Source organism: Hordeum vulgare, chromosome 4H (genome assembly GCF_904849725.1).
Source record: "Hordeum vulgare subsp. vulgare chromosome 4H, MorexV3_pseudomolecules_assembly, whole genome shotgun sequence".
NCBI classification, from domain to species: Eukaryota; Viridiplantae; Streptophyta; class Magnoliopsida; order Poales; family Poaceae; genus Hordeum; species Hordeum vulgare.
In genome coordinates this window covers 594,538,063-594,564,462 of record NC_058521.1, presented here as the reverse complement: position 1 = coordinate 594,564,462, position 26,400 = coordinate 594,538,063, and the positions used below count along the sequence as shown (strand labels likewise).

Below are 26,400 nucleotides of genomic sequence, written 5' to 3'. Positions count from 1 at the left end.
TGGAAAATTTATGAACTTTTTTCCAAATTTGTTATATTTTTTGCAATTTCAATGAATTGTTTTTCAAATTTAATGTTTTTTGTGTATTAATGAACTTTTTAAAAAATCATATTTTTTTGTATTAACAATTTACGTTTTATATCTTGGCGGTTCTTTTTTGTTTTTTCTCAATTGTGAACATTTACATGTACATGATCCGTCCGCCAGCGCGTGGCTGCAGGGAGCTATCTCGTGCTTGAATCTCTTCATAGGAGTTCCTGTATCATGTTCAGAAATGATTGGAAGGACCAAATATTGATTCGGATTTTTTGTTTGTTTTATTATACGTATTCCTTTAATTTTATTGCATCCCTTTGATTTGTTATTTTTGTATAAAGTAATCCTTTGGCTTTCCTTTCATTACGTTAATTTACCTTTTCTCTGATACTTTATCTTTTATCTCGGCTATTTTTCTATCGTCTATAACATAATATTCAGCATATATTTAAAAGTATTAAGTGTGAATGTAAAAAAATGTTGAAGCTCTATTATACTGTCTATAGCGTTTTCAGAATTATTTATTAAGTGCTCTGAAAATTCACAATTATTTAAAGGAAGTCATTTTTTATTAAGGAATGTTCGTTATTTCATACAACCAAGTATAGTACGACTTACGACCCTGTTTATTTAGGAGACTTTACATAATGCACTAAAATTGTTTTATGTTTTTTCTAAATTATTATTTATTTAGTAAAATACTTATTGTGTATTATAAATGATCATTAAGTATATGAACCTTGAAGGAAATGTTTTCAGAAATATTCCTGATTTACTTCAAAACAGTTGACGTGTATTGAAGGAAATTTTTTATGTGTGCAAACTATTAATGTTGTATGGAACAAAAAATCAGCATGTTTTTAAAAAATGTTCGATTGTATTTGAATTTTTTTGCTGTATTAAAAAAAGTTTGTAATGTTTTGAAATATTCAACTTATATTTTCATAAATGTTTGTCATGTTCTACAACAATATATTTCGTGTTTTGAAAAAACATTATCTTTTTCTAAAGAATGTTCACCATGTTTTCCAAATGTGTTCAATGTGATTTATGAAACATTAATGATGCATTTCGAATTTTTCGTAATGTATTCTAGCTATATGTAAAAAATATTCCTCCTGTTTTAAAAATGTTTCATCATGCATTTAAAAAATGTCCATTGTATACTTTAAAATGCTTAGCGAGTATTTAAAGCATGTTCATCATTTTAGAAAATGCTTATTGTGCATATAGAAAAGTAATTGGTGTATTTCCTAAAAAATGTTATTATGTACCCTCTCTCTGTTTCAAAATACTTATCATGCTTTTAGTTATAAAATTAAATAGAGTCCATACCTTATTTAGAAAATGTTGATCCACTTCGGGGTGCACCTACAACTGCATGAACAGTAAGTAAAAAAATACAAAAAATTGAAATTTGTAGACATCAAACAAGATCATTTTTTATTACCATGCTTTTCTTTCAAGAATAACATTCAAAGTGCTCACAACCGAAATAACAAAACGAGCGTTCAAAGTTTTGTGCTCTTTTGAGCAGTGATTTGTCTTGTGAGAGTCCCTCACATGCTATTTGCTCACAAAGTTTTGCAAAAAAAAAAAAAAAAAAAAATCATCCTGTTTGATTTTTTTCTTAAATAATTTTTTATTTTTAAACTTTTTTACTGTTCATGTGGGTGCACCCATATCCAGGAACAGCCACGCCTTTCTGCATTTTTTTCAAAAAGGTTCTTGGTCGTTTTGCTGTGCTTTCTTTTAGCGTTTTTGTAGTGCTGAGTGAATTGGGGCTGCCTTTTAGAGCATCTCCAGCTGACCACGTATAATGTTTCAACCCATAAAATAACTGTCAAAATAAGGGTCGGGACGGGTAATGCTGCCACACCAGACTCTACAAACTCGTTCGACCCGTAAAATTATTTTAAGGGGCGCGGCAAAATTCCCTCCGTGACCTGCGAAAACACAGGTTTCCGCCTCGCCTATGCGATGCCCTGTATCGCAGGAAACGGTTGGCGGGATGGACATTTCAGCCCGCGTCCTTTCCCCACCCCTTCCACCGCCGCGCCGCCATTTGTTCCCCCGGTCGACCGCCGGCCGTGGGCGCCGCTATTAGCCGAATCTTCGGGGCGAATCGCGCCGCTCGTTCGCCGCTTCCCTCTTCCGCCGAGCCGCTGCACCGGTTCCTTTGGATACGCCAATCCACGGCGGCGAGAGAGCCACCGCCGGAGATGGAATTGAGCCTGTGCGAGAAGTTTTTCTCGAGAATTCATCCTCTTCGCATGACTCGGATGTTGAGAGGATGCTTCTCACATTTCGCGAGCGGAGCTTGGTGATGGCCCTGGCCGTGAAGGAGCACGAAGACGAGAACCGAAAGAGGCGGCGTTGATCGACTGTCGGTCGTCTTTTGCATTCCTCAGAATCGCCATCTCGGCAACGAGATGCTGATGCGAGACTACTTCGTCGTCAATCCAATATACCTGTCGTACCTCTTCCGAAGAAGGTACCGTATGCGTAGATCCCTCTTTGTTATAATTGTTCAAGCTTGCGAGGCGAATTGTCGATATTTTACTCAAAGAAGGAATGTCGCGGGCTTGAAGGGATTTAGTGCATATCAGAAAATCTCAGCAGCTATGCGGGTAATTTCATACGGCGTTCCGGCTGACTATACCGATGAGTACCTTCGCACTGGGGAAGATAGTATAATTGAGTCAGTGCATAGGTTTGCCAAAGTGATTGTCCGTGTCTTTGGTCCTGTATATCTTCGGGCGTCGAACGAGGAAGACACAAAAAAATTGATGGCATTTAATGAAATAATAGGTTGGCCTGGCATGCTAGGAAGCATAGATTGCATGCATTGGACTTGGAAAAATTACCCAAAAGCATGGCAGGGAATGTATTGTGGCAAGTCTCGTGATGCAACAATTGTGCTAGGGGCCATAGCTTCACATGATTTATGGATTTAGCATTGCTTTTTTGATATGCCGAGTACTCTAAATGATATAAATGTGTTGCAACAGTCTCATTTGCTTGCTAGACTTGCTAGTGGTGATGCTCCAACTTGCAACTACACTATTAATGGGCATGAATATACAAAAGGATATTATCTTGCAGATGGTATATACCCTTCTCGGTGCACATTTGTGAAGAGCATCAAAGACCCCATAAATAGGAAAAAGTCTGAATTCGCAAGGGCACAAGAGGCAGCCCGAAAAGACATTGAAACAACATTTGGGGTTTTGCAATCAAGGTTTGCCATTGTTGGTGGTCCTGCTCGGTTTTAGGACAAGCGATCCTTAAAAAACATCATGACATGTTGTGTTATTCTTCACAATATGATTCTCGAAGATGAGAGAGACATGAACTTAGAGTTCTTCTATAACAATGTGGGCAGCCGTGTCAAATCAGCTAGAGACCCTAACCGAATCAGAGCTTTTCTTCACACCTACAGGAAGATTGAAAATGCAAACACCCACTGTCAACTTCAGAAAGATCTCATTGAGCACCCTTGACAAAGTGCTGGGGAATAGTAACATTCCATTTTCCCATTCATTTTCATTTCATTCATGTGTGATTTATTTACGGGACAAGTTTTGTATTCATGTGTGACATTCATTTAGTTTGCTACGGTGATTTGAATAATTATTATATTTTGAATGATTACTGTATTTGTAATATTAATATTCTACTTATTTTGCACATGATGAGTAATTCTCTGATTTACGAGTTATTTGGTTTACGGGTCGACAGGTTGACGTCCGAGCAGACCCCGCATTGACGACCCGTATAGCAGCATCTTATGCGAATATGCTTTTATACGAGTCTGTTTTGAGGAATCTGTCTGTTCGTACCCGCGCCAGTCCATAAAACTCGTTTTTGGCGAACTGTAAATGACATCCGCATTACATGGAGTCTACTAGAGATGCTCCTACACGAGGCCGCTTGGTTCGTCCGGCTTGGATTACCGATCACTACGACTGACAGCTAGGCTAATTATCATTTTTTTGGCCCTGGTTTTCTTATCATATAGAGTATCATCTTAAGTTATTATAGGATTCCAAAGTTACGTCCTCTTTTACGAAAAAGAAAATGGATTTTCCCCAACTTTTTGCCAAAAGGAAAAAATCGATCCTCCTAGAACTTGTACGCGTGCACACGCCGGGAAGAGAAGAGGTTGGAACAGAAAGCCGTGTCGATCTGAAACGCCCTTCACATTTCCCACTCGCACAGTCCGATGGAACAGGAAACGAGGAGCTGCTTTTCCTCTGCGCGCCCGACGCGTTTCGTCGCCGACGATAAAAGCGCAGAGGGAGCTGGCCCTGTAACCCAGAAGCAAAATCCAAACGCCGCTTCGCCCCCCTACACCCAACCCAACACCTCCTGCTCATGCTCATGCTCATGCTCGCGCCTGCGTGGCACCATAAATATCCCTTTCGCCCCTCTCCGCCACCTTCTTCTCCAGAGGATCGTTCCGTTCCTCTCATCTCATCAAGACATCGGCACACCACGGCCAGGAAGGACCCGGGGAAACGACGACATCAACTAACTCATGTATGTACTCTCAAGGTTTCGGCTCCACAGGGTTTATATCTATATACGCCGTCCGCATCGATTGCTTGCTGCTGCTTGCAACTCCATGGCCAGCTTATTCTGGGCATTTTCCTCCAAAGCCTGGAGACTCCATCTCAGGGGCGGCCGGTGCCGGGCAGTCCAAGAAATAGGTCCGTCTCCACTTCAACCGCGTCGTCCTGGCCCTGCTCCGCCATGGTCACCGGAGCAGGGGGCGCCTCCAACTCAAGGTGCTGCTCCTTCTGGCACTGCACAAGGTAGCCAAGGAAGCAGATCAGAGGCTGCATCATGGATAGGACGTATGATCTCTGCCTGGGATGCACATAGGAATAGGATATCACATGAGGTACGCGTTTAGAGTAATGGTAGGTTTGGCCACCAGGCAGCAGTTTCGCTGTCCATCCATCTTTACCTGGATATACAGATCTTCATTGTCCTGCCGCAACTTCGTCTCCTGCTCCATCCATGTCCATGTGACAAATCAACAGCGCCTTGTGAGAAACTCTGTCTATACACATTCCCTCTTGTTTCAGGTTCCATGGGGTAGCGAGGTTACCTTGAGCCTCAACGCAGAGAGCTGCTCTTCAAACCGCCGAGTCTGGCATGCAAGATGAATTAAGCAGCATTACATGGTTGCGTAAGCTTATGTTGCACAGATAGATTATTATTGCTCCTTCATACTGTGCTAACCTTCATTGCCCTGATGCCTAGGAGGCTTTTGTCAATTTTGACCTCCAAGCTTTGCAGTTCTTCAATAGAGCATTCTTCCAAATTTTGACCCAAAAGTTTCCTGCGTCTCAGCGACACCAGATGGTGACAACTCAGTTTTCGCTAGTTACACGCATAGCAGTCTCTTGGAAAGCCAAAGTGGTTACCTTTTGCAAGCTTCAAGGGTATCAAGCTTCTTTGACAAGCCCTCGGCATCAGCTTTTATTTTCTGCAGTTGAGACCAAGTAGCTTTTTCAGATTGGTGGCCTAATAAATGTTCACAAGCATAATCCTGAAGTAAGTTGTACTACCATGTAGTAATATGTATGTCTACCATGAAATAACTGCTGAAATGTATTATCGTATCATCTTCTTTAAATGTCAGTTATACTAATTGAACAGTGGTGCTTTAACATTACAGTAGCAGTATCATCCGCTGGGAAATGGCTGCAAACCTAACCCAGCACTGAAAACATAGGCCTCTTAGTGCTGAGTTGCTGACTAGCTTAATCTCTCGGTGAATACACCATATCTCACCGTTTAACTACATAAGTATCTCCAAATTGAAATTATGTAACCAAATGTGAAGTAAGCACAAAAAGCAGAACTATGTACCTCTATATCTTGCTGTACCGTCTGTCTGTTGATATTATCCTTTGTGACTGTCTTATATCGTTCAATCGTGTTCTTCATGCTGAGTTGGAATTCAAAATGTAAAATATATACAATATAATAATAACAGTTAATTTAGACAAGCACAAGGCATTAAATATGTAATACCAACATAACAAATGATGTTGTGTTTCCCTGCATTGATGTCATAAATATAAATAAAGTAAAGCATTAGTGAAACCGTTCCACGACTGATGTGGGGTTTTCACCTTATCTATCTTGCTGTGATGATCTAGATAGAAATACAATACAATAATTATGGAAAACAGAGTTGAACATCAACTATTTACTCCTGTTTGTTTCACATGGGACTAAAAGGGAGTTTTTTAGTCCCTACACCAAAAAGTCCCTGAAAACAAACACCCCTGATTGATTTGATTATCCAGCAGTCAACGTGTACCTGTCCAACTACCGGGTAGGCCAGTCCAGTGGTTGGACAAGCTGAGAAAAGGTGGTAACAACCGATGGTCTTCATTGCAAGGATATATTTTAGGGCTAGTCAGTTGTCAATTCTAGAATAATTCACTTATCCCATTATACATAGTAGAGTCATTCCTGTAGGATCAACACTTCTATCAAGTAGTGATACACATTTAGCCAAGCATCAACAATAGATGGTTTTGTCCATCCGTGATAAATTTTGCAAGTGTATAAATTCAGAAAACAATAACGGCCTATACAATTCAGTTTGAATTGCAGAAAATTCACCAGAGTTTTAAGGTCACATGTTCTTTCAAAACAACAAAACTGCCACATAATTATGTCCTTGCAAGAAAACACAAAAATATTTGACATTGTTATGGTTTGGTCATAATTCTTACAATAAAATCTAGTATATGATTTTAAAAGCCAAAATTAAACTTTAATCCTACAAAAAGAGGAAAATTTTGATATGGTAATACCATGTCCTTGTAAGAAAACAAGAAAAATATACAACATAGTTGTGATTTGATCATAATGCTTACAATAAAATTTATGTTGTAGGTTTAAAAAGTTAAAATTTAAATTTAGTGTTGCTAAATTTTGTGGACACAGTACGAGCATTGGTTTTGCAAGAATTTTACGCTTGAATCTTTAGGTTTCTTTCCAATGCATAGCTGTAGTAGGAGAAATTGCCCTTAAACTCTAAACTATCACTGCTTTTTCATTTAGCTCCCTTAACTTTTTTTGTCTCATTCAGGCCGCTCACAACTTTTCTATCATAGTCACATTACTCCTTGCACTGTTAGACTAACAGAAATATTGAGGGTTCTGATAAGGTGCAAATAGTTAGTAAGTTCTAATGCAATTTTCTGTTGTAATGAAAAGTGTGCAACATCATGGTGTGATGAAACTAGTAGGAGTATGCAAATTGTATTTCCATGGGACGAATGCAGTATATATAAGCATACAAGTGTGGCAAATATGCACAAAACCGCTTGTAGAACGGGGATGTTGGCGGGTGAATCAAAGAAGGTGGACATGTTAATCCAATATTGAGGGGGGAATCTGACAAGGTGGAAATCATTAGTAAGCTCCAATGCATTTTTCTCTTGTAATGGTGCTTCTTATATAATGAGAGGCATTGCACAAGTGTCCAACATCATGGTGTGATGAAACTGGTAGGAGTATGCAAGTTGTATTTCCATGAGAGAGAGAGAGAGGGAGTGGTGCATGATGAGATATCTGGATGAGGTGACAACAAGATAGACAAGACTTCCAATAATATGATGATGGCATGTCGGATCAAACAAATGCTCACCATCATAAGCATGTAGGTGAACATTCAACTCCACGCAATCTCAATAGCACACTCATTAGGAAGAGCATTACGACCAAGAAAATCATTGATACATAAACATGCGTTCACAAAGGTAATATACTCAGAGTCATCACCAATGATGATCAAGATCCCAACCACAAGATGAAAGGTGGAAAAGTGCGGAAGATCATGATCACTCTTTCCAAAACCAGTAGAAGTGACCGCTAAGAAGAAGCGCTAAAACCAGGCACGAGGAACTTGCTTAAGGCCATATATAGAGCGACAAAGACATCACACCATACCATCAAGAAATACCTAGGTGGTGGATGCATGCATACCTACTCACGCAACTCAACGTTAAGAAAGATTGACATCAAGTTGAGAGATAGACTAGAGGCAAACATAAGCCCCAACAAAAAGGGTGAAAAAGGAGTGGTCATGTGAATCACATGACCAAATGTCTCATTGTAGTCACAACATGAACCAGTTGAAAACCACGAGTCATAAAATGAGCCTTGTAGAGCTCAAGAGAACCACGAGAGCAATACTTAACCTTGTAGACCTGCTCACGGTACTGGGAGGAACACGAGAAGGAAGGGAAAAAGATCCCACATTCAAGTGAATTCAGTCAGGAATCTCCTCTACCATAACATGCTTCAATTCGGGATGAACTACATCACAATAAGAAGTCGGCTCGAGAAGAGCGGCGCCAGAAAAAACGTAGCAATCGACAACCAAAAGCAAGCAGGCGTGGAGACCAAGGGCAAGAGGTGGTTGTGCATCAGCGCCAATGGATGGTGAAGCGGTCAAGGAAGAAAACTCATCAATAGAAGATGGATCATCAAAAGGTGGAACGTCACGAGAAGGCGACCTAGCAAAGAGGAGAAGACGGTGTGTGAGGAGAGGACGGTGTGGCCCCGACCATATGGTCATGCACAACGTGTATGTAAACCTCCCATCTTAATTTTTCCTCCTTGTTCCTCCTTTAAGGAGCAAATGGACGGTGGAGATGCTCTGACACAACCCCCAAGTGCCTTTGGATGTGATTTAGAGGGGAATGATGAGTTGCTCATTGGATTACGGTTAGTTGTCACTTGGAGACGGTATAAAGATCGAGTTAATCCACTTTGTAGTTGATTCACCTCCCCTCTTTTGATTCAGAGTTTGGAAGGTGGATATAACTCTCCCAATTCATTTCATTAACTTCTCAATAATCAAACAAAACAAGCCACACCCAAATAGGTTCTAAAATGGAAAAGTCATGCTCTTTTTCAACATCGCATCTAGATCTCCTTGCAGAGAGATAAAGGAGTGGGAGGGGCAAATGGAGGGTGGTGATAGCATTGGCAAAAAAGTTGCCTCCCTCAATAAGCTAAGCCCAACGATGCAAGGCCAAGGATGAGGTAGCGGGTTCGTCACTAGATTTGGGGTATGGTGTAGGATAGAAGATGAGGCTGGGATGAGATTGGAGTGGTGCGACAGTGAAGATAGTCATTGGATGGAACTAGAGCGATTTTATTAGCAATAATATAAGGAAAAAATGGACCATGGTGGTAAGAGAAAATGATTAAGGGGTAGCAAGTAATTTTAAGCGAGAGAGAGATGTTGAGCTAGGGCGATGATGGTTGTGAGAGAGAAAGGCGGTGCAGGTGGTCCATTTTCAGGTGAGATGGGACATGTTGTACAATGGGTGACCAAGTGAAATTTGAAAGTGGTTGATGTTGTTGAAGTGTATATGTGAATTGCCTAGTCCTTTTCATCAGTTTGGACTTTTGGTTGCGTTAGCTAGTGCATGAAGTTTAACATGTTATCAAAGACCAAAGTCTTGAGTTCAAGTCATGGATTTTGCAATTCATCAAAAATTTGTTGCTGCTCCCTTTGACCACGTATAGGCCTCTTGAACCATACATCTTATTCTATTCACGTGTGACGCGGGAAGTCACACGTGAGAGAGAGTGTAGAAGTGTATATGTGGATTGCCTAACCCTTTTCATGAGTTCGGACTTTTGGTTGTGTTGGCTAGTGCATCAAGCTTAACAGATGTGAGATAAAGTTGAGGGTGGTTCATGTTAATAAAAAATTACTTTAATGCACTATATGTATCATATTTATAGAAATGAGTCATCGAAATATGAGGAGTGTGTGATCGTGATCCCACAATCGAAACAATGACCAGCTGGTTCGCAACTTCCACAAGACAGACAAACAATATGAGCTTAGGAATGCTCAACACCAACATAGTTTTGTCATAGGAATGCTCAACGCCAACATTGTTTTGTCATGGCAACAAGTAATTCATTGTGACACAGAAGTCAAGAAATTTAGTACCAATTTCTTCAATGCTTCTACCTATGGTGTGACAATATTTTGCTATAGGTTTGCAATTTATAAATTTATGATTTTGTCCGTTCTTTTTGTCGACCCTCTTAGCTATGACCAGTTTTCTTTTTTTCTGCAGGTTTAGTATGATGTCTTGGATTATCTCCGTTGCATAAAGTTACAATAGCATTTATAATGCTAACTTATGGAGTACAAGTAGATTCCAGGATGAATTTATCTTGATTGCATAGAGTACTAGAATAGTCTTATAGGTTTGTCAAAGCTTTTTTGACTAGAGCTAGGAAGGATGGGAAAAAGAGTTACAAGATCATTTTGCTTTTATTGTGAACTAGCCCAAGTTGGCACGAAGAAAAACCCTCACAAATCACTACAATTTGTATGGTCATGCATACCATTATATTTGCAGGTGGGTATGGATGCCATGAAAGCTATGTATTTAACTATTCTCGTTATGAAGTTAGGGACAAGCACCTCACTCTTAGTTTCAAGATCATCTAGTAGCACCTATGGCATAATATATAGAATAATGTTTCTAATCATGTATACAATTTCCAAAATATGTGTGACACCTACTTTCTTATTTACTACTTTATATGAACTATTGTGTCGTATGACTATATATCGTTGTACAAATAATCTAGTTTTATGACTATACTTACTATCTTGTATGAACTATTTGTGTTGTACGACTATATATTGTTGTAGGAACTAATTAAATTTATGACTATATTTTGTTGTATGAAATATTGAAATGCAGTTGTTAGATAATATTCATTAGATATAATTCTCTTGTGGACTCACTTACCCAATAATGCATGGTCAGGAAGAATGTGTGTGTGTATGTGTGTCAGAGAGAGAGCAAGAGTGAGGGAGAGAGCGAGAGAGAGAGAGAGTAGTAAACATATAATAGCCTGAAAGAGCCTTTCACTCTATTTTATAAATAAAGCCACACGGCCCATCGATACAAGGTGATGAGAAAATCCTACTAATTAAAGACAAAACAAGAAAAACAACGTCAATAATACATAAGGATTCATCCTACTTTATCCTCGTGTCCCCATGATGTTGCTACCAAAGAGAGCCCTCTGCCCTCTCGCTTCAAACTGAGGAGCGCCAATGTTGTTTTCGAGCAGAAAGAATTAGGAGAGCTGACAATAAATTCACGTGTAAATGCGAGGAGGGAAGCAAGCCCCGAGAAGTATAACAATGCAATGCTCCACCGTCGCCATGTTCATGAAAACAAACTGGGTTTTTTGCGTGGAGCCCGGACGATAAAACCCACAACAGCACCCCGAGGAGGGCCGTGACACCTACAGGAGTTGTGGGAGCACAAAGATTTCATTCGATACTTCCTCGTGCCTCGTCGAAGGACCCATTGCCACCAGGCCCACTATGATCCGAGCCTCCAAATCCAAATCATGGTTCAGCCGCCATCGGCAGCGATGACCTCGCCTGAAAAACCCATTGTTGTTCCCCTAGTAATCCACACGACCAAGGAGAAGAGCCAACACTGCCACCATTAGGTTCGTCGGAGAGCCATCCACGCAGATCATCTCCTAGTGCTAACGCCGCGGCATCAGATGTCCCAAGCCCTCGCACCATTGCACCACCGCCAGTTTCAATGGTCAGCGGCACCCGGTGTAGGCCACCACAACACCTAGTGAATAATAGGGTCAGTTCTTTTGGTAGCTTAAAAAATAAGCCATCCCTCCCAGCTTAAGAAATAAGCCACCCCCAATTCTTGGGCTTCTAGTTATGGGAGAACTGGGTGCCCCAACAAATGAGGGCAACTTACTGTTTAAATCGCCAACAGAATTGGGCCCTAAAATGGCCCTGGCCCATTAGACAACACCATCAGAGGGGGCTCAACCTCCAGACAAGAACACAGTGGCCATAGTCCTCCGTGTTGCGTCCACCCCATGTGAGACAAAACAAACATCCTTGTAGTCACCATTTACAAGGTAGGTGGGATGCAAAAAGCACCTTAAAACGAAACCAATCTCAAATTGGTATACCATGGAGGCCCATCACGAAGAAGGCACGACACAAGGCACGTCGATGTCGTGCCACAGAAATGTAGTGCCAATCCATGGCTCTTAATGTGGTAAGTGGGAAACATGTCTTGAAGTGAGTTGTGTGAGCCAAATGCATATCAACAACTCAGATTAATCCTTTCAAATTGATGAGGAAAAGACAAACACATAAGAGAGTTGGTGTGAGTGCGGGGTCTAGTCAAAATGGGATAGTGCCTACGTGTATTAAAGGTTCACCATGACGAGAAGCCTAAGAAGAAATCACATGAATGCATCTATCTATATGGGAGAAATTGAAATAATATTATCAATATATATAAATAAATGCACCATTATTCTCCATGTATAACTTTGCTGGAGAGTATATCTCCAAGATGTTGTGTGGGGTTCTTGCTGAGAAGGGTACTCTTGCTCAGAGTTCTTGTCCTGGTGCTCATGCTCAGAATGACATGGCTGAACGCAAGCATCGTCACCTTCTTGAGACGGCTTGTGAGATGATGTGTGACAGCCCGGTGCCGCGTTCCAGAAGATTCCCCTCTCTTTCCGTTTTCATCATGTGATTTATTTAATTTGTCGCGTCATCATCGCATCATGCGCATCATCAGCATTGCATCGGCACCCCGTTGCCGCCCGTTTTCAAAACTTGCATCCGTTATTAGTTGCCGGTTCGCGCCGTTGTCCGTTCTGAGTCCGACCGCACACACACGCGCCCGCGGCACCGTCGAAACCCTGTTTTAAAGTGCGTGTAAAACTCTTTCTGATCAAGGTGAAACTTGGCACGCGGTCGCGAATAGATAGAGCTAGGCCGCCTGTCGAATTTCGTCGCGATCGGAGACCGTCTGGTACCCGAACGGTCGTCCGTAGCGGCACCGTATTCGGTCTACCGTCGGACGTCTGTCGGTGTTTATAAATTCGTGCCGCGCCGCCCGCTCCCCCTCTCGTCTCCGGTAAATACCTCTACACGGCCACGTAGCACGTCCCGCGTTCGGAATCGTCCGAATCCGACCCCGCGGTTGGATCCGGATCGCGATTCCGGTTAACCGAGCCCCCTTTTCTCTATAAATACCCCACCCATGCCATTAATTAGACAGCCCCCTCTCATCTCTCCTCGGAATCCGCGCCCCACCTAAACCTAACCCTAGCCGCGCCACCCCACTCTCTCTGTCCCGCGGCCGCCGTCGGCCCGCGAGGCCCGCAGCAGGCCCGCACCTGGCCCGGATCCAGCGCCGCCGCCCCGCGAGCTCCCGTCCATGGCAGCCCGACCCCGAGGCAGCAGCCAGCCCCGCCCCTTCCTGCTCGCGAGCACCTCCCGCTGGACGCCTTGGCCGACGAGGCCCCCTCCTGCCGCCGCCACCGGAGTGCCTCGCCGGAGCAGCCGGCTGCCTTCCCCGCCCCGGACAGCAGCGCCGCCCTAGACGCCTCCACTTCGCTGCGCAAAGGTGAGCCGCGCCGCCATGGCCTGTCGCCGGCGTGCCGCAGCCTCCCGCGCCAGATCCGGCAAGGACTGGCCGGATCGAGGCTCCCTTGCGCCCGCGCCGGCCACCGGAGGCGCCGATCTGGAGCCCTGCCTCGCCGGCGTTGACCCCGCGCGTGGGAGCCGCCCGAGCGCGCAGCTCCTCCCGCCTGGGCCTCGGCCGCTCCAGCGCCCCGTGGGCCCCGCGCCGGCCCAGCTTCCCCAGCAGCCCGAGGCGGCCTAGTTCGCCGCTCCAGGCCGGCCCAAGCCTCCTCCAGGCCGCCTCCTCTCCTAGCCCGTTGGCCCAAGGTGAGGTCCAGTGTCCCCGTTATTTGCCGCTCATGCGAGATTTAGTTGTCCAGCGCCCACCGGATTCGGCCCGATAGACATTTAGTTTTATTTTTCCTTTTTCGGTTTAGTTATTTTCAGGTTTAGCTAATTATTTTAAACGCCCGTAACTTTTGTTCCGTTAGTCGGATCGAGGTGATCTTTATATCGTTTTGGTGTAGAATTTCATGAAGAATATGATTTTGAAACTTGCATATTTATTTGACGCCGTTTAGAGTGCCTAACGCGTGGATTTACGTGCTGTCTCCATAAGTAGGTGCCTGCATTTATATTCCTCGCGTGTTTGAATTACTCGAATGCCATGAGATAAATGCCTATGGTTTAGGGGGTATTTTTGCATGTATTTTAGTGCGGTCAAGTGTATTTTTGCGTGTAGGGATTGCCCGTTAGATTATTTTTCGTGTCTAGGTTTATTTCTCCCGCATTATTGTGTGGCAATATTTTGTTTTGCAAACCCCACATATTTTATATGTTTCTGTGCAATTAGTTTTAGCTTTTGAGCAAGTTAGTTCGCGTGATATTTTGCCGTGATGCCCTTTTGTTTAATTCGTAGGATTTATTCCGTGCCTCGTTTGAATTAGTTGTCAACTAGAGAGTTGATCTCGGATGTTTTGATTAGCCCCTGGTATTTTTAGTTGCAATAGAAATGCATGTTTAGGTGTTGTTTGACTGCCCTCAAGTTGCTTGAATAGTGCTGTTTCAGAGGAGCTGAAATATTTCTAAGTCTGGAATCTGTTATATTTTGTTGCTGTCTTGTTTTGCTTACATCTTGTGATCTGTAGCTCTTTTGGGGTTGGTCCAATGGAGTTAGTTGTACCCCTTATGTTTGTCTAGCATGCTGTAAAGTTTCATGCCATTTGGAGACCTGTAGCTATAGGTTTTGCTGCTGTAAATATTGCTTCAGGCTGAAAACTGCACTTTCAGGAGGTGTTATTTTCACTAAGTCTGAAATAGTGTGTGGGATGCCATTTTGTGTCTTCTTTTCCTAGTGCTCCTTGCTTCCACGCTAGTTGTTGTTAGATGTTTGTAGTAGTGCTTTTTGCCCTCTTCCGTGCCATGCCTTGCTCGAGCTCATCGGAGTTGTGTAGCCGTAGTTGTGGGGCGTAGAAGTTGCTATGTGGCTGTTTTTGGCAGATTGTAGTGTTTTCTTGTTTTGCTCGTAGTTTTCGAACCATAGCTCCGTTTTGATCGTGCCCTACTTGAAACTTGCTTAGAATCTTGTGTAGTTTCATTTCCTCTTGCTGGTTGTTTGTGTTGAGGTGCCCGTAGCCGCCGTTGCACACATTTTGCATTCATGCCATCATATCTTGCGGTGCTTGTATCTTTTGATCCGTAGCTGCGTTGGAGATGTTCTTTACGTGTAGGTTGCTTGCCTTGACGCGTAGAACCACGTGAACCTATTTGTTTTGCTGCTTAACAACCAATTAAAGGTGTTAATTCAGATCTGGACAGAATTATAAATTAACATGTGAGGTCGTTTCGGAGGTGCTATATGTCATTTCCGACCTCATTTAAAATGCCTAGATAGGTAGCTTAATTTCCGCTTCACCTCTTGCATGTTTGACAACATTATTATTGCCGTGTAGATAACCGGGAGTGAACTAAATAATTAACGTGGAGTTTCGTCAATATGCAACTCGTGCATATTAAACTTCACTTAATGTGTAGTGTTTGTTTGTGTGATTTGTCATGCCGTGACTTGCATGTATTCAGTAGCTCATGCATCATTTGTGTTGTGCATCGTGTGGTGAATATCGTGTGTTGATGCTTGTTTCTGTTTCCCTCCATCTCGATAGAGTTCCGCAAGCGTGTCGGAATGTGAGGACCCGTTCGTCCACGTTGGTCCGTCTGCTTCACCGAGTTGTTCTTCTTTCAAGCGGGATCTCAGGCAAGATGATCATTTCCCCAGATACCATTACTATCATTGCCATGCTAGTTTGTCGCTTCTATCGTTTATGTCTCGTTGCCTACCACCTGTTAAATTCAGCCTCTCAACAATGCCATGAAACCTTCAACCTGTTCAACCTAGCAAACCACTGATTGGCCATGTTACTGCTTGCTTAACCATGTTGTTAGCATTGCTAGTTGCAGGTGTAGTTGCTTCCATGTGAAACATGGGTTCCTTGTTATATCACCATTTTAATGCTATTTAATTTAATGGACCTATATACTTGGTAAAAGGTGGAAGGCTCGGCCTTTCTAGCCTGGTGTTTTGTTCCACCTTTGCCCCCTTTAGTTACCGGCTACCGGTGTTATGTTCCATAATTGAGCGCTCCTAACACGATCGGGGTTGTTATGGGGACCCCCTTGATAATTCGTTTTAGATTAAAGCTGGTTTGGCAAGGCCCAACTTTGGTACTATATTTGCCTAATAACCTAATAATAATGCATAGGGACCCGCCGGTACCCGCGGACTAATTTAATCAACCCCCGGGCCAGTGCTCCTCATGAGTGTTGGTCCCACCTGAGCGATGTCCGGCGCCCCTCTGGTCACCCGGAGGTTTAGCGATCCCGACGTCTAGCTCATCCGACGTGTCCTGAGAACGAGGTACGCGACTCCTATCGGGATCGTCGACACGTCGGGTGGCCTTGCTGGATTAGTTTTACCTTTGACGAGTTATCTTGTGCATCGGGATTCCGGTGATGCTTTGGGTAATCTCAGAGTTGAGGTTTTCCACTAGGGAATCCGACGAGATCGCGAGCTTCGTGATTGAGGATTTCCATGCGGCTTGTGGTAATTTGTGATGGACTAGTTGGAGCACCCCTGCAGGGTTAAATCTTTCGGAAAGCCGTGCCCGCGGTTATGTGGCAACGTGGAAACTTTGTTTAACACTGGTTCTAGATAACTTGAAGTTAATTTAATTAAAACTTGCCAACTGTGTGCGTAACCGTGACTGTCTCTTTCGTGAGTTCCTTCTCCGATCGAGGACACGGTGGGGTTATGTCTGACGTAGATAGGTGTTCAGGATCATTCATTTGATCATCAGTAGTTCACGTCCGTTATGCGTAGATCTTCCCCACCTTATTTCCTGTACTCGTAAGTTAGCCACCAAATATATGCTTAGCCGCTGCTGCAACCTCACCACTTAACCATACCTCACCCATCAAGCTTTGCTAGTCTTGATACCTTTGGAAATGAGATTGCTGAGTCCCCTGTGGCTCACAGATTACTACAACACCAGTTGCAGGTACAGGTAAAGGTTACTTGAGGCGAGCGCGTTGATTGTTCATTTGGAGTTGCTTCTTCTTCTTCTTCTTCTTCATCGATCTAGGATGGGCTCCAGGCCGGCAGCCTGGGATAGCAAGGATGGACGTCGTTCTTCTTTTGCCGTTTGTTTTCGTCCGTAGTCGGACCCTGCTCTTACTCTTGATGATTATGTAATGTACTGATGTGACTCTGAGGTTACTTGTGGCGAGTGTAAGCCAACTCTATATATATATCTCTTCTTTTCAGTACATGTACTTGTAACGATATCCATTCTTGCGACACGACGAGATGCGCTTCTATCCCTGACGAGGCCTTCGTGCCAAATTGAGGATAGGGTCGCATCTTGGGCGTGACATGATGATTGCCGCCTCTCTTCCGGCTTACTTTTGCGCTGAGGCTGTCTACATTTCCACCTATCTCATCAACCTTCAATCGTCCACTGCTCTGCAGGGTGGTGTTCCTTTTGTGCATCTCTTTGATCGTTCTCTTGATTACTCGACGCTTTGTTTGTTTAGTTATGTTTGATATGTTATTCTAGCCCCTTGTGATGCACCAAATTGCCAGCTCGGTCTATTGAGTGTGTCTTCTTAGGCTATAGTGATGAGCATAAGGGTCATCGTTGTTGGGATTCGATCACTCGTCGGATGCGTATTCCACGGGGTGCGACTTTTAATGAGTCTTGTCCCTTCTACCCGTGTCCATCTTCCTTGACCTTTTAGTGGAGTATATTTCTTTCCTTGCTTTTCCTGACACACCTATCACTCTCGTAGAGCCCTTATCAATACACGTCATTGCCCTTGCTTCTTCCACTATTGTAGGTCCAATGCCACCATCTCCTATGGTTTCCTCACGTTGCATGCCACAAGATTCTGCACCTACATCCCTTGTGACTTCTTTGTCTCCATCCCCTAAGTCTACCTCGGTGATTCTTCCTCGTATTTTTCCATCCTTTTCTCAGTATTATACTCATCCTCCATGTGTTGTGGATGCATCTACTGATGGGACATCTACTTCTGATGTGCCATTTTCCTCCTCTCAACCTAGTTATGGCTTGCGTCTTCGTCCTATGGTTTCCTCACCTCAATAGTCACAGGATTCTGCACCTACATCCCCGGTGACTTCTTCTTCTCCATTCCTTGAGTCTACCTCGACGATTCCTCCATGTATTCTTCCATATTTTTCTCTGTATTATACTCGTCGTCCACGTGTTGTGGATGCATCTACTGATGAGACATCTACTTCTGATGTACCATCTTCCTCCTCTCAACCTACTTATGGCTTGTGTCCTCGTTGATGAGACATCTACTGATGAGAAATCTACTTTTGATGTTCCACATGTTAACCGCCTTGGTTTTCCAAGCGTTGGTGCTAATGTTCTTTAGCGACTTCTTATCGTCAAGCTGTTTTCACCCCGAATGGCAGTTTGTGATGGCAGAGGAGCTTGCTGCTCTTAAGCGCACCGACACATGGGACCTTGTTTCCCTTCCTCTCGGTGTTCGTTCAATCACTTGTAAGTGGTTCTACATGGTTTAGACCCGCTCTGATGGTTCTCTTGAGCGCTACAAAGCTCATCTTGTGGCTCGCGGATTTCACCAGGAGCATGGTCATGATTACGATGAGTATTTTGCTCTTGTGGCCCATCTGGCCACTCACACACTTCTTGGTGTGGCCTTTGTTCGTCATTGGTCTGTGTCTCAGCTTGATGTTAAGAATGACTTTCTTAGGTTTACATATAGCCCCCACCTGGGTATTCTGTTCCTGTTGGCATGGTGTGTCGTCTTCGTCGCTCTCTATGGCCTTAAGCAAGCCCCTCGTGTTTGGTTTGAGTGTTTTGCCCCTGTGGTGAGTGCCGCTGGTTTTTTAGCAAGTGCTCATGGTACATCGTTGTTTGTCCATCTTTCAGGTCATGGTCAGACTTTTCTTCTTCTTCTTCTCTATGCTGATGACATGATCATCACTGGCGATGACCCCGAGTATATTGCCTTTGTGAAGGCCCGTCTTTGTGAGAAGTTTCTTATGTCTGATCTTGGATGTCTTTGCTACTTTTTTGGGACATAAGTCTCTTCTAACTATAATCCCTTTTTTATTTCCCAGGAAAAGTATATCCAGGATCTTCTTGCTCATGTCGCTCTTACTGATGAGCACATTGTTGAGACTTCGAGAGAGGTCAATGTTCACCGCCGTGATACTAATGGTGGCCCCTTGTCTGATCCAATGTGTTGTCGTCATCTTGTTGGGAGTCTTGTTTATCTAGTTGTAACTCGTCAGGGTATATCTTATCCGTTCCGTATTCTGAGTTGTCTGCTCCCACTTTGATTCACTATAGTCACCTCCTTCGTGGTCTTCGATATCTTTGCGACACGATGTCTCACCGTCTGTTTCTTTCCTTGCTCCAATTCCATACAACTTTGGGCCTATTTGGATGCTACCGTGACTAGTAATCCCTCATATCGCCGTTCACTTTTTGCCTGAAAGACGAAGAAACAGAGTGCAGTTTACCGTGTGAGTGCAGAGGCTGAGTTGCGAGCCATGGCTCTTTTGACGGGAGAGGTGACTGGATTACCGTGGTCACTTCAAGACTTTGTTGTTTTTGTCACTACAACTACTCTGCTATTGTCTGTTAGTACATGTGTTATTAGCATTGCGAGATCCTGTGAAGCATGAGCTCACCAAGCATATTGGTGTGCACGCTTGTGTGTAGGATCGGGTTATTGCTCTTTTGATGGGAGAGGTGACTGGATTACCGTGGTTACTTCGAGACTTTGTTGTTTTTGTCACTACACCTACTCTGCTATTGTGTGGTAGTAAATGTGTTATTAGCATTGCGTGAGATCCTGTGAAGCATGAGCTCACCAAGCATATCGATGTGCGCGCTTGTGTGTAGGATCAGGTTATTGCTCTTAAGTATGTGCCTTTCGAGTTACCGTTGGCAGATTTCTTTACAATGGCCCAGATTAGAGCACAACATGGCTTCTATCTTTCTACCTCGGTGTTGTTTATCCACCATGAGAGGGGAGTGTTAGAGTACTATTTATATAACCATGTAGCCTTTTTTATTTATCCTGTTATATAAGGGGTTTTCTGCATATCCTATAGCTGCACATGTATATATACTCGCATATGGCCTCATGGGAATGCAAGTTGCATATTTTTAATAGTACTCATTATGGCTGCAACAAGGATTGGTCATCCCAAGTGTGATTGCTTCATGAAGAAGGGACACATGCACGGGCTCGTGCTTCTACTTTGACATTCTTAGACATCACCTTGTCTAAGCAGGATATTGTCAAACTTAAGCGTTTTCTTGCCGCTTCAAGTTCTTCTTTGATGGGTGTTGCAGGTTCCGTGATTGATGCTTCTAGCACTGAGCTACCACCACCTACATCATGCCATATGTCTTCTAGTTCTTCCACCTTGTCTTCTCTTAGACTTTCACATTCTCACAGCTAATGGTAATCCTCCTTCTGTTGCTAGTCGAGGTACTCTTAGAATTTCTTGTTTTTGTGCTTGATGTTGCTCATGTTCCTTGAGTTACCTTGAACCTAGTTTCTATTGGTCAACTTAGTGACTTTGGTTATCACATCAGTCTTGATTCTTTTTCCGTTCAGGATCATCACATACACTGGTTGGGGTTGGCCCTCACCGCCATGACTCTCAGAAACTTTGGGAGTTAGACGTGTTCCTTCCGTTGCCATCACTACCATCAGTCACCCTGCTTCCGTGGTATTAACTACCAACTCCTTCTAGTAGTTGGTATCATGTTGGTCGTTGAATGCGCATTTCTCGAGATATAAATTTTGATGAGCCTCGTTCCATCCACTCATGTACATCTTCCTCAACCTTTTTAATGGAAGATATATTTTCCCACTTTCCCAACACATCTCACTTTGGCCCACCATCCCACCCCTCCAATCCATTCCACCTTTGCAGATCCAACACCGTCATCTCCTAGGGTTTCCCCTACTCTCTTGTCACATGATTCTGTACCTTCATCTCTGGTGGATTCTCCATCTCCATCACATGAGTGTACATTGATGACTCCTCGTATTCTTCACTCTTTTCCTCACTATTGTACTCGTCATTCACATGTAGTGTATGTCTACTGATGTGTATCTACTTCTCAGCCAACTTAGGTCTTTGTGATAGGCCTCGCCTATCCATTGACCCCTATGATTTTTCTAGCGCTGCTATTGTTGAGTTGACTTCATATCGTGATGTTGTTCATCCTGAATCGCAGATGGCAATGGCACATGGAGATTGTTGCTCTTGAGCGCACTGGTACATGGGATCTCATACCATGATTCTGCACCTTCATCTCTGGTGGATTCTCCATCTCCATCACATGAGTGTACGTTGATGACTCCTCGTATTCTTCACTCTTTTCCTCACTATTATACTCGTCATTCACATGTAGTGGATGTCTAGTGATGTGCATCTACTTCTCAGCCAACTTAGGTCTTTGTGATAGGTCTCGCCTATCCATTGACCCCTATGATTTTTCTAGCGCTGCTATTGTTGAGCCGACTTCTTATCGTGATGTTGTTCATCCTGAATGGCAGATGACAATGGCACAGGGAGATTGTTGCTCTTGAGCGCACTGGTACATGGGATCTCGTTTCTCTTTCTCCGTATGTATGTCCTAACGCTTGTAAGTGGATCTACAAGGTTAAGACTCTCTGGGTTCTCTCGAGTGCTACAAATCTTATCATGTGGCTCATGACTTTCAGTAAGAGTATGGTCGTGATTACAGTGATGCTTTTGCTCTTGTGACCCATACAACAATTGTTCGCACATTTCTTGTTATGGTGTTGTTCACCATTGGTTTGTATCTTAGTTGATGTAAGAGTGCTTTTCTTAATGTTGAGTTGGATGAGGAATTAAGCAACTCCCTCATGCCTGGTTTGAGCCCTTCGCCTATGTGGTGACTGTCACTAGTTTTTCGACGAGTGATCATGATATTGCGACGTTTCTCCACCTTTCTGCTCATAGTCGGACTCTTGTTCTAGATGTTGATGACATGATCATCACTGGTGGCAACCCTAAGTACATTGCCTTTGTGAAATCACCTCTTAGTGAGCGATTTCTTATGTCTGAGCTTGGCCCTCTTCACTACTTCCTTGGAACTAAGGTTTCTTCTACATTTCAGTTTTCTTCTATCTTTAATGGCTTCTTTATTTTCTAAGAGAAGTATATGTAAGATCTTCTTGCTCGCCCTACTCTTATTAATAGTGTATTGTTGAGAATCCCATGGAGCTCAATATTCACCTCTATGCTTCTAATGGTGACCCCTTGTCTGTTCCAATACATTATCATCATCTTCTATCTTGTCCATATTTTAAATCACTTTGTTTCTCCACGTTATAGTCATCTTTCTCCATGTTACGATATCTTCATGGCCCGATCTCTCACCATATTTTATTTCCCCTCTCTAGTTTGTTACAATTTCAGGCCTATACAGATGGTACGACAGACATGACTTGGTTATGATGGTTACTTCAGGAGTTCGGTGTTTCTATTTATACAACTACTCCCTTCTTGTTAGTCATTACAGTACATGTGCTATCGACAATGTGCCCGACCCTGTGAAGAATGAGCTCACATTATTGGTGTTGATGCTTCTTTTGTGCAGTGTGGTGTGGAGGATCAGGTTATGGCTCTTCAGCATTTGCCTTCCAAGTTACAGTTGGTGGATTTTTTTCACAAAGTTCTAGACTGGAGCACAACATGGTTTCCATCTCTTCAAACTAGTATTGTTGGTCCACCTAGAGTTTGAGGGGGTGTTAGAGTTGTATATATTTGTCGTGTAATATCCCCCCGTTGTATAAGGGTTTCATCTTTCATGCATATTTAGCACACTTGTGTGTGTGTATGTGTGTGTGTGTGTGTGTGTGTGTGTGTATATATAATATCGGCTTATGGATACCAGCAAATACAAGTTTAGTATATTTCCTAACAGCATGATCCAACGAGGTAAGGGAAAACCTTTCTATTTCCTATGCGTAAAATTAAAGAATTTTTTTTGTTATTGCATGCAATTAGCACTGGAAGGAAGTTAGTATATAAATTCAGAACATGCCCAAAAACGGAGATCATATTCTTCTTGAAATGAAGAGAATAAATCTATTATCTAAATCAGCACGTAATTTGTTCTTTTGTGGCCTACAGTTAGGGACTGCAAAATCTGCTCCATGACTAATTTAGTTTTCAATTGTCACCCTACGACCATGATCTGCCTTATCTGAATATAATAGTGGACGCCCTACAATCATGGAGATTGTTTGCCTCGATTTTGGTATGGCTGTTACCTACAGACAAAACCATAAAATATCTGCTAATAAAAAAACTGTAAGTTTATTTCCCTAAGAAAGCTGTATAATCTAATAAGAAACCATGTTTTGGAAGCCTGACAAGTTTAGTGTTGATTCAGTTAGCTATTATGACAGGAAGCTATTCCTTCCTGCATACAACCACCTTACATCTCAAACAATTCTTTTCTGCAGCCCACACTAGCACCTTACATCTCAAACAATTCTTTTCTGCAGCCCACACTAGCACCTTACATCTCAAGCAAGAACATATTCATAACAAGTTCACTGCCCCAAAACTTCAATTACTGTGTATTTGTTGCACCAAAATCCGAACAAGATTATCAGTCCCTTGTAAGCTGTTGTGCCATTTTGGGGGTATTCTTCTAATACAAAATGACACACGTTTGGGGGCTTGTTTGAGAGCAATGGAAAAGAATCTGTTCACAATTCCAATTCCTAGTAAATTAAATGATGAGTTTTGTTTTGTTTGCTTTAAAAAATGAGACCAATCATTTTATTAAAAAGAAACAACCAGACACACGTCCTGCGAAGCCTAGGGCTTGAACGCGGGTGGCAGGCTGGGCGGCCACTGCCTAACTGGTGGACTTCCAGTTTCTTATTTAATTTAATTTTGAGGGGAAATGTTCTGTTTAACTTCTGCTCCATGGTGTAAATTGTTTAAACTACAGCAGATGAAGAAGGAGAAAAAAATGCTGGTTCGCTAGTTCCACAGCTAACTAAGCATGAGCAAAAGTACTCTCTAGACAGTTCAAGTACACCATATCACATGCGCCGGTTTCGTTTCTGGGCAGCAAATTAGCTCTAGCAGCAATACCAAACAGTGCCTGAAAACCGATGTCCGGACAAGCATGTATTGCGTCCCAGCGAATTCTAGCCTGGCCAATGGTAGTAGGGGTATATTTTTTGCCTTCCTTTCATCCCAAATTCTTCTACTGGCTAGTACTACGTCCATATATTGATAAAAAAAATAGGCCAATAGGGCACTGAGTAGGCTACATGTACTAACCGTCCTTCCGTCCCGAGGCACTTAAAAGCTTACCCCAATTCGCAGCGATAGCAGGACGCACGGAGCAGATATTTATCAGTTTAAAAATGTTGGTGCTCGCTGGAACCGAGGCAAGATTCTGGCAGCGATATGGAGGAGTGGGGAAACTTGGAGCCAGTCATCGGCCAAGTGAAGTGGATGGACAGGAACGGCGCATCACGGGCGGAGGAGACTAGTGGAGCAGAGGCTTCCGGCGCCACCATTGGGCAGTGGCCGGCGAGAGTTCCCTGCGCCTGCTACTCCTACTGGAGTATAGGAGTTGGCGCGGGGAACAGGCGAAGATCCGTGGGATTTCTCGCAGGGACACACTAAACTAAAACTAAAACAAAATGGGATTCCCACGCGCATTCTGGCCCAACCAGCAATACTACTTAGTAAACAAAGACAAGGCGAATTAACTAGTCGCCTAATCATCGGGTTACCTGGAGCTGGCGAATTCGTAGAGCCTGCCGCGGGGGGAGAAGACGACGAGGGCGACCTCGGCGTCGCAGAGGACGGAGAGCTCGAAGGCCTTCTTCAGCAGCCCCCCGCGGCGCTTGGAGAAGGTCACCTGCCGGCTCGTCGGATTCTCTATCCGCTTCATCTGCGTCTTCCCCCGCACCATTTTTCCTCCTCCTCCCGTGCCGCCGCAAATCTAGCCTAGAACCAAACCAGACTCAGAAAACCTCCCCCGATCGGCCGAGCTGCGGAACGAACGCAAACGAAAACCGCGAGAGGAGAGGGGAGATGAATGGATGGATGGATGGATAAATAAATAAAATTGTAGAGTAAGAGGTGGGTACTGTTGTCCCAATTGGGGCGGCGCGTGCAGGGCGAAAAGTGGAAACCCACGCGAGGAGGAAGGGGATCTGGCCAGGACGGCAAGAGGGGACTCACCAAAAATGGCAAGGGATGGAGGCGCGGTGAGGCCGCTGCGGTGTAGGGGTCGGCCGTAGCTGGCTGCTGCTGCCCCTCCTCTCCCACCCACCCTCGCCCCTCCTCCTCCTCCGCCTCCACCTCGGCTTTCCTTTTCGGTCCCTGACGCCGTTGCCGCCACGCCGTCACCAGTGGCCGATGGGGAGGCACGGCGCGACCGGGGCAGCCAGAGCAAAAGGAAATGTTCCGCGCTTGCTAGTGGGGGTGGGGGTGCCGTTTTATGGAGATCCGGGGATGGGCAACAAACGGCAAAAATTTCCCTAGGGAGAAAAGTGGGTTTATCCCCCGCGTCCCACTGGCTGTCCATTTCCGGGAAGTGGAAAAATAAAGTCCCGGTCAGGCTCAGCCCGTCGCTCCTTTTGCGGTGACCCACCCTGGAACACGCAATATTATATTTTCGCTCCTGGGTGGATGGACCAGTTCCCTTCACGGCCTCTGCCTGCAGTACGGTGCTATAAATTCGACACCGATTCAATGAACTTAGGTTATGGTTCGTACTCCTACTACACCTTTTACTTAATCAAGAAATCCAGCCACAAATTAGTACTAAAACGTTTACTCAATTATTAGTGGTGCACATCCCACGATCTATCTATTGGTATCATGTTTATAAGGCGTAATTGTATGTTGTGGTCCCATGACCTGGACCTAGGATCCGATCCGCACCAACGACTTGTGTCGCACTAATTAACCCCTTTTTTCGCACCAAGTTTTGACAACATCAGAAATGAGTATCTAGCATCAGGATTGAGAAATGGACATTTGGACTATATACGTGTGTAGGCGAAAAGAAAGTATGGCATGGTAGTAGCATTCATTGTTTTGAGTTTCGCCCCAATGCCTCTGGCATAAGGGGGCCTATCACATGGTGACCCTTTACGAAGCGCGAACAAGTTAGTGCATAACATATTTTATGTTCATCACAAAACCTCGCCAAGAAGGCAAGATGTTCCTGCAACATCATAAAAATAACCATTGATCTGATTTATAAGAAAAACTAAGTCGAAAACTA

The 26,400-nt window shown here is 43.7% G+C and overlaps 1 protein-coding gene across 3 annotated transcripts; it reads right to left on the bottom strand.

Annotated features, from left to right (window-relative positions):
• Positions 1-4,565: 4,565 nt before the first annotated feature.
• LOC123449878 (MADS-box transcription factor 50-like) lies at positions 4,566-25,579 on the bottom strand. Of its 3 annotated transcripts, none has more exons than XM_045127236.1 (8): positions 25,350-25,579; positions 24,896-25,156; positions 5,920-5,998; positions 5,472-5,533; positions 5,287-5,386; positions 5,153-5,194; positions 5,009-5,050; positions 4,566-4,844 (listed from the first exon to the last, which is right to left on the bottom strand). In XM_045127236.1, exons 2-8 carry the CDS (start codon positions 25,075-25,077, stop codon positions 4,713-4,715), a joined length of 639 nt encoding a protein of 212 aa, XP_044983171.1. In that variant the 5' UTR covers positions 25,078-25,156; positions 25,350-25,579; the 3' UTR covers positions 4,566-4,712. The 3 variants fall into 3 exon arrangements, with proteins under 3 accessions (XP_044983171.1, XP_044983170.1, XP_044983172.1); XM_045127235.1 differs by having other exon boundaries at positions 24,896-25,112; XM_045127237.1 differs by lacking the exon at positions 25,350-25,579 and adding an exon at positions 25,256-25,343 and having other exon boundaries at positions 24,896-25,112.
• Positions 25,580-26,400: the final 821 nt, after the last annotated feature.

Bases quoted from the DNA above. Each gene is read 5' to 3' on its own strand.
- LOC123449878 (XM_045127236.1), bottom strand. From the start codon at position 25,077: ATGGTGCGGGGGAAGACGCAGATGAAGCGGATAGAGAATCCGACGAGC. The intron at 5,051-5,152 runs GTAACCTCGCTA...TGGATGGAGCAG, and splicing joins TCTCTGCGTTGAGGCTCAAG to GAGACGAAGTTGCGGCAGGA. The intron at 4,845-5,008 runs GTAAAGATGGAT...TACCTTGTGCAG, and splicing joins ATGAAGATCTGTATATCCAG to TGCCAGAAGGAGCAGCACCT.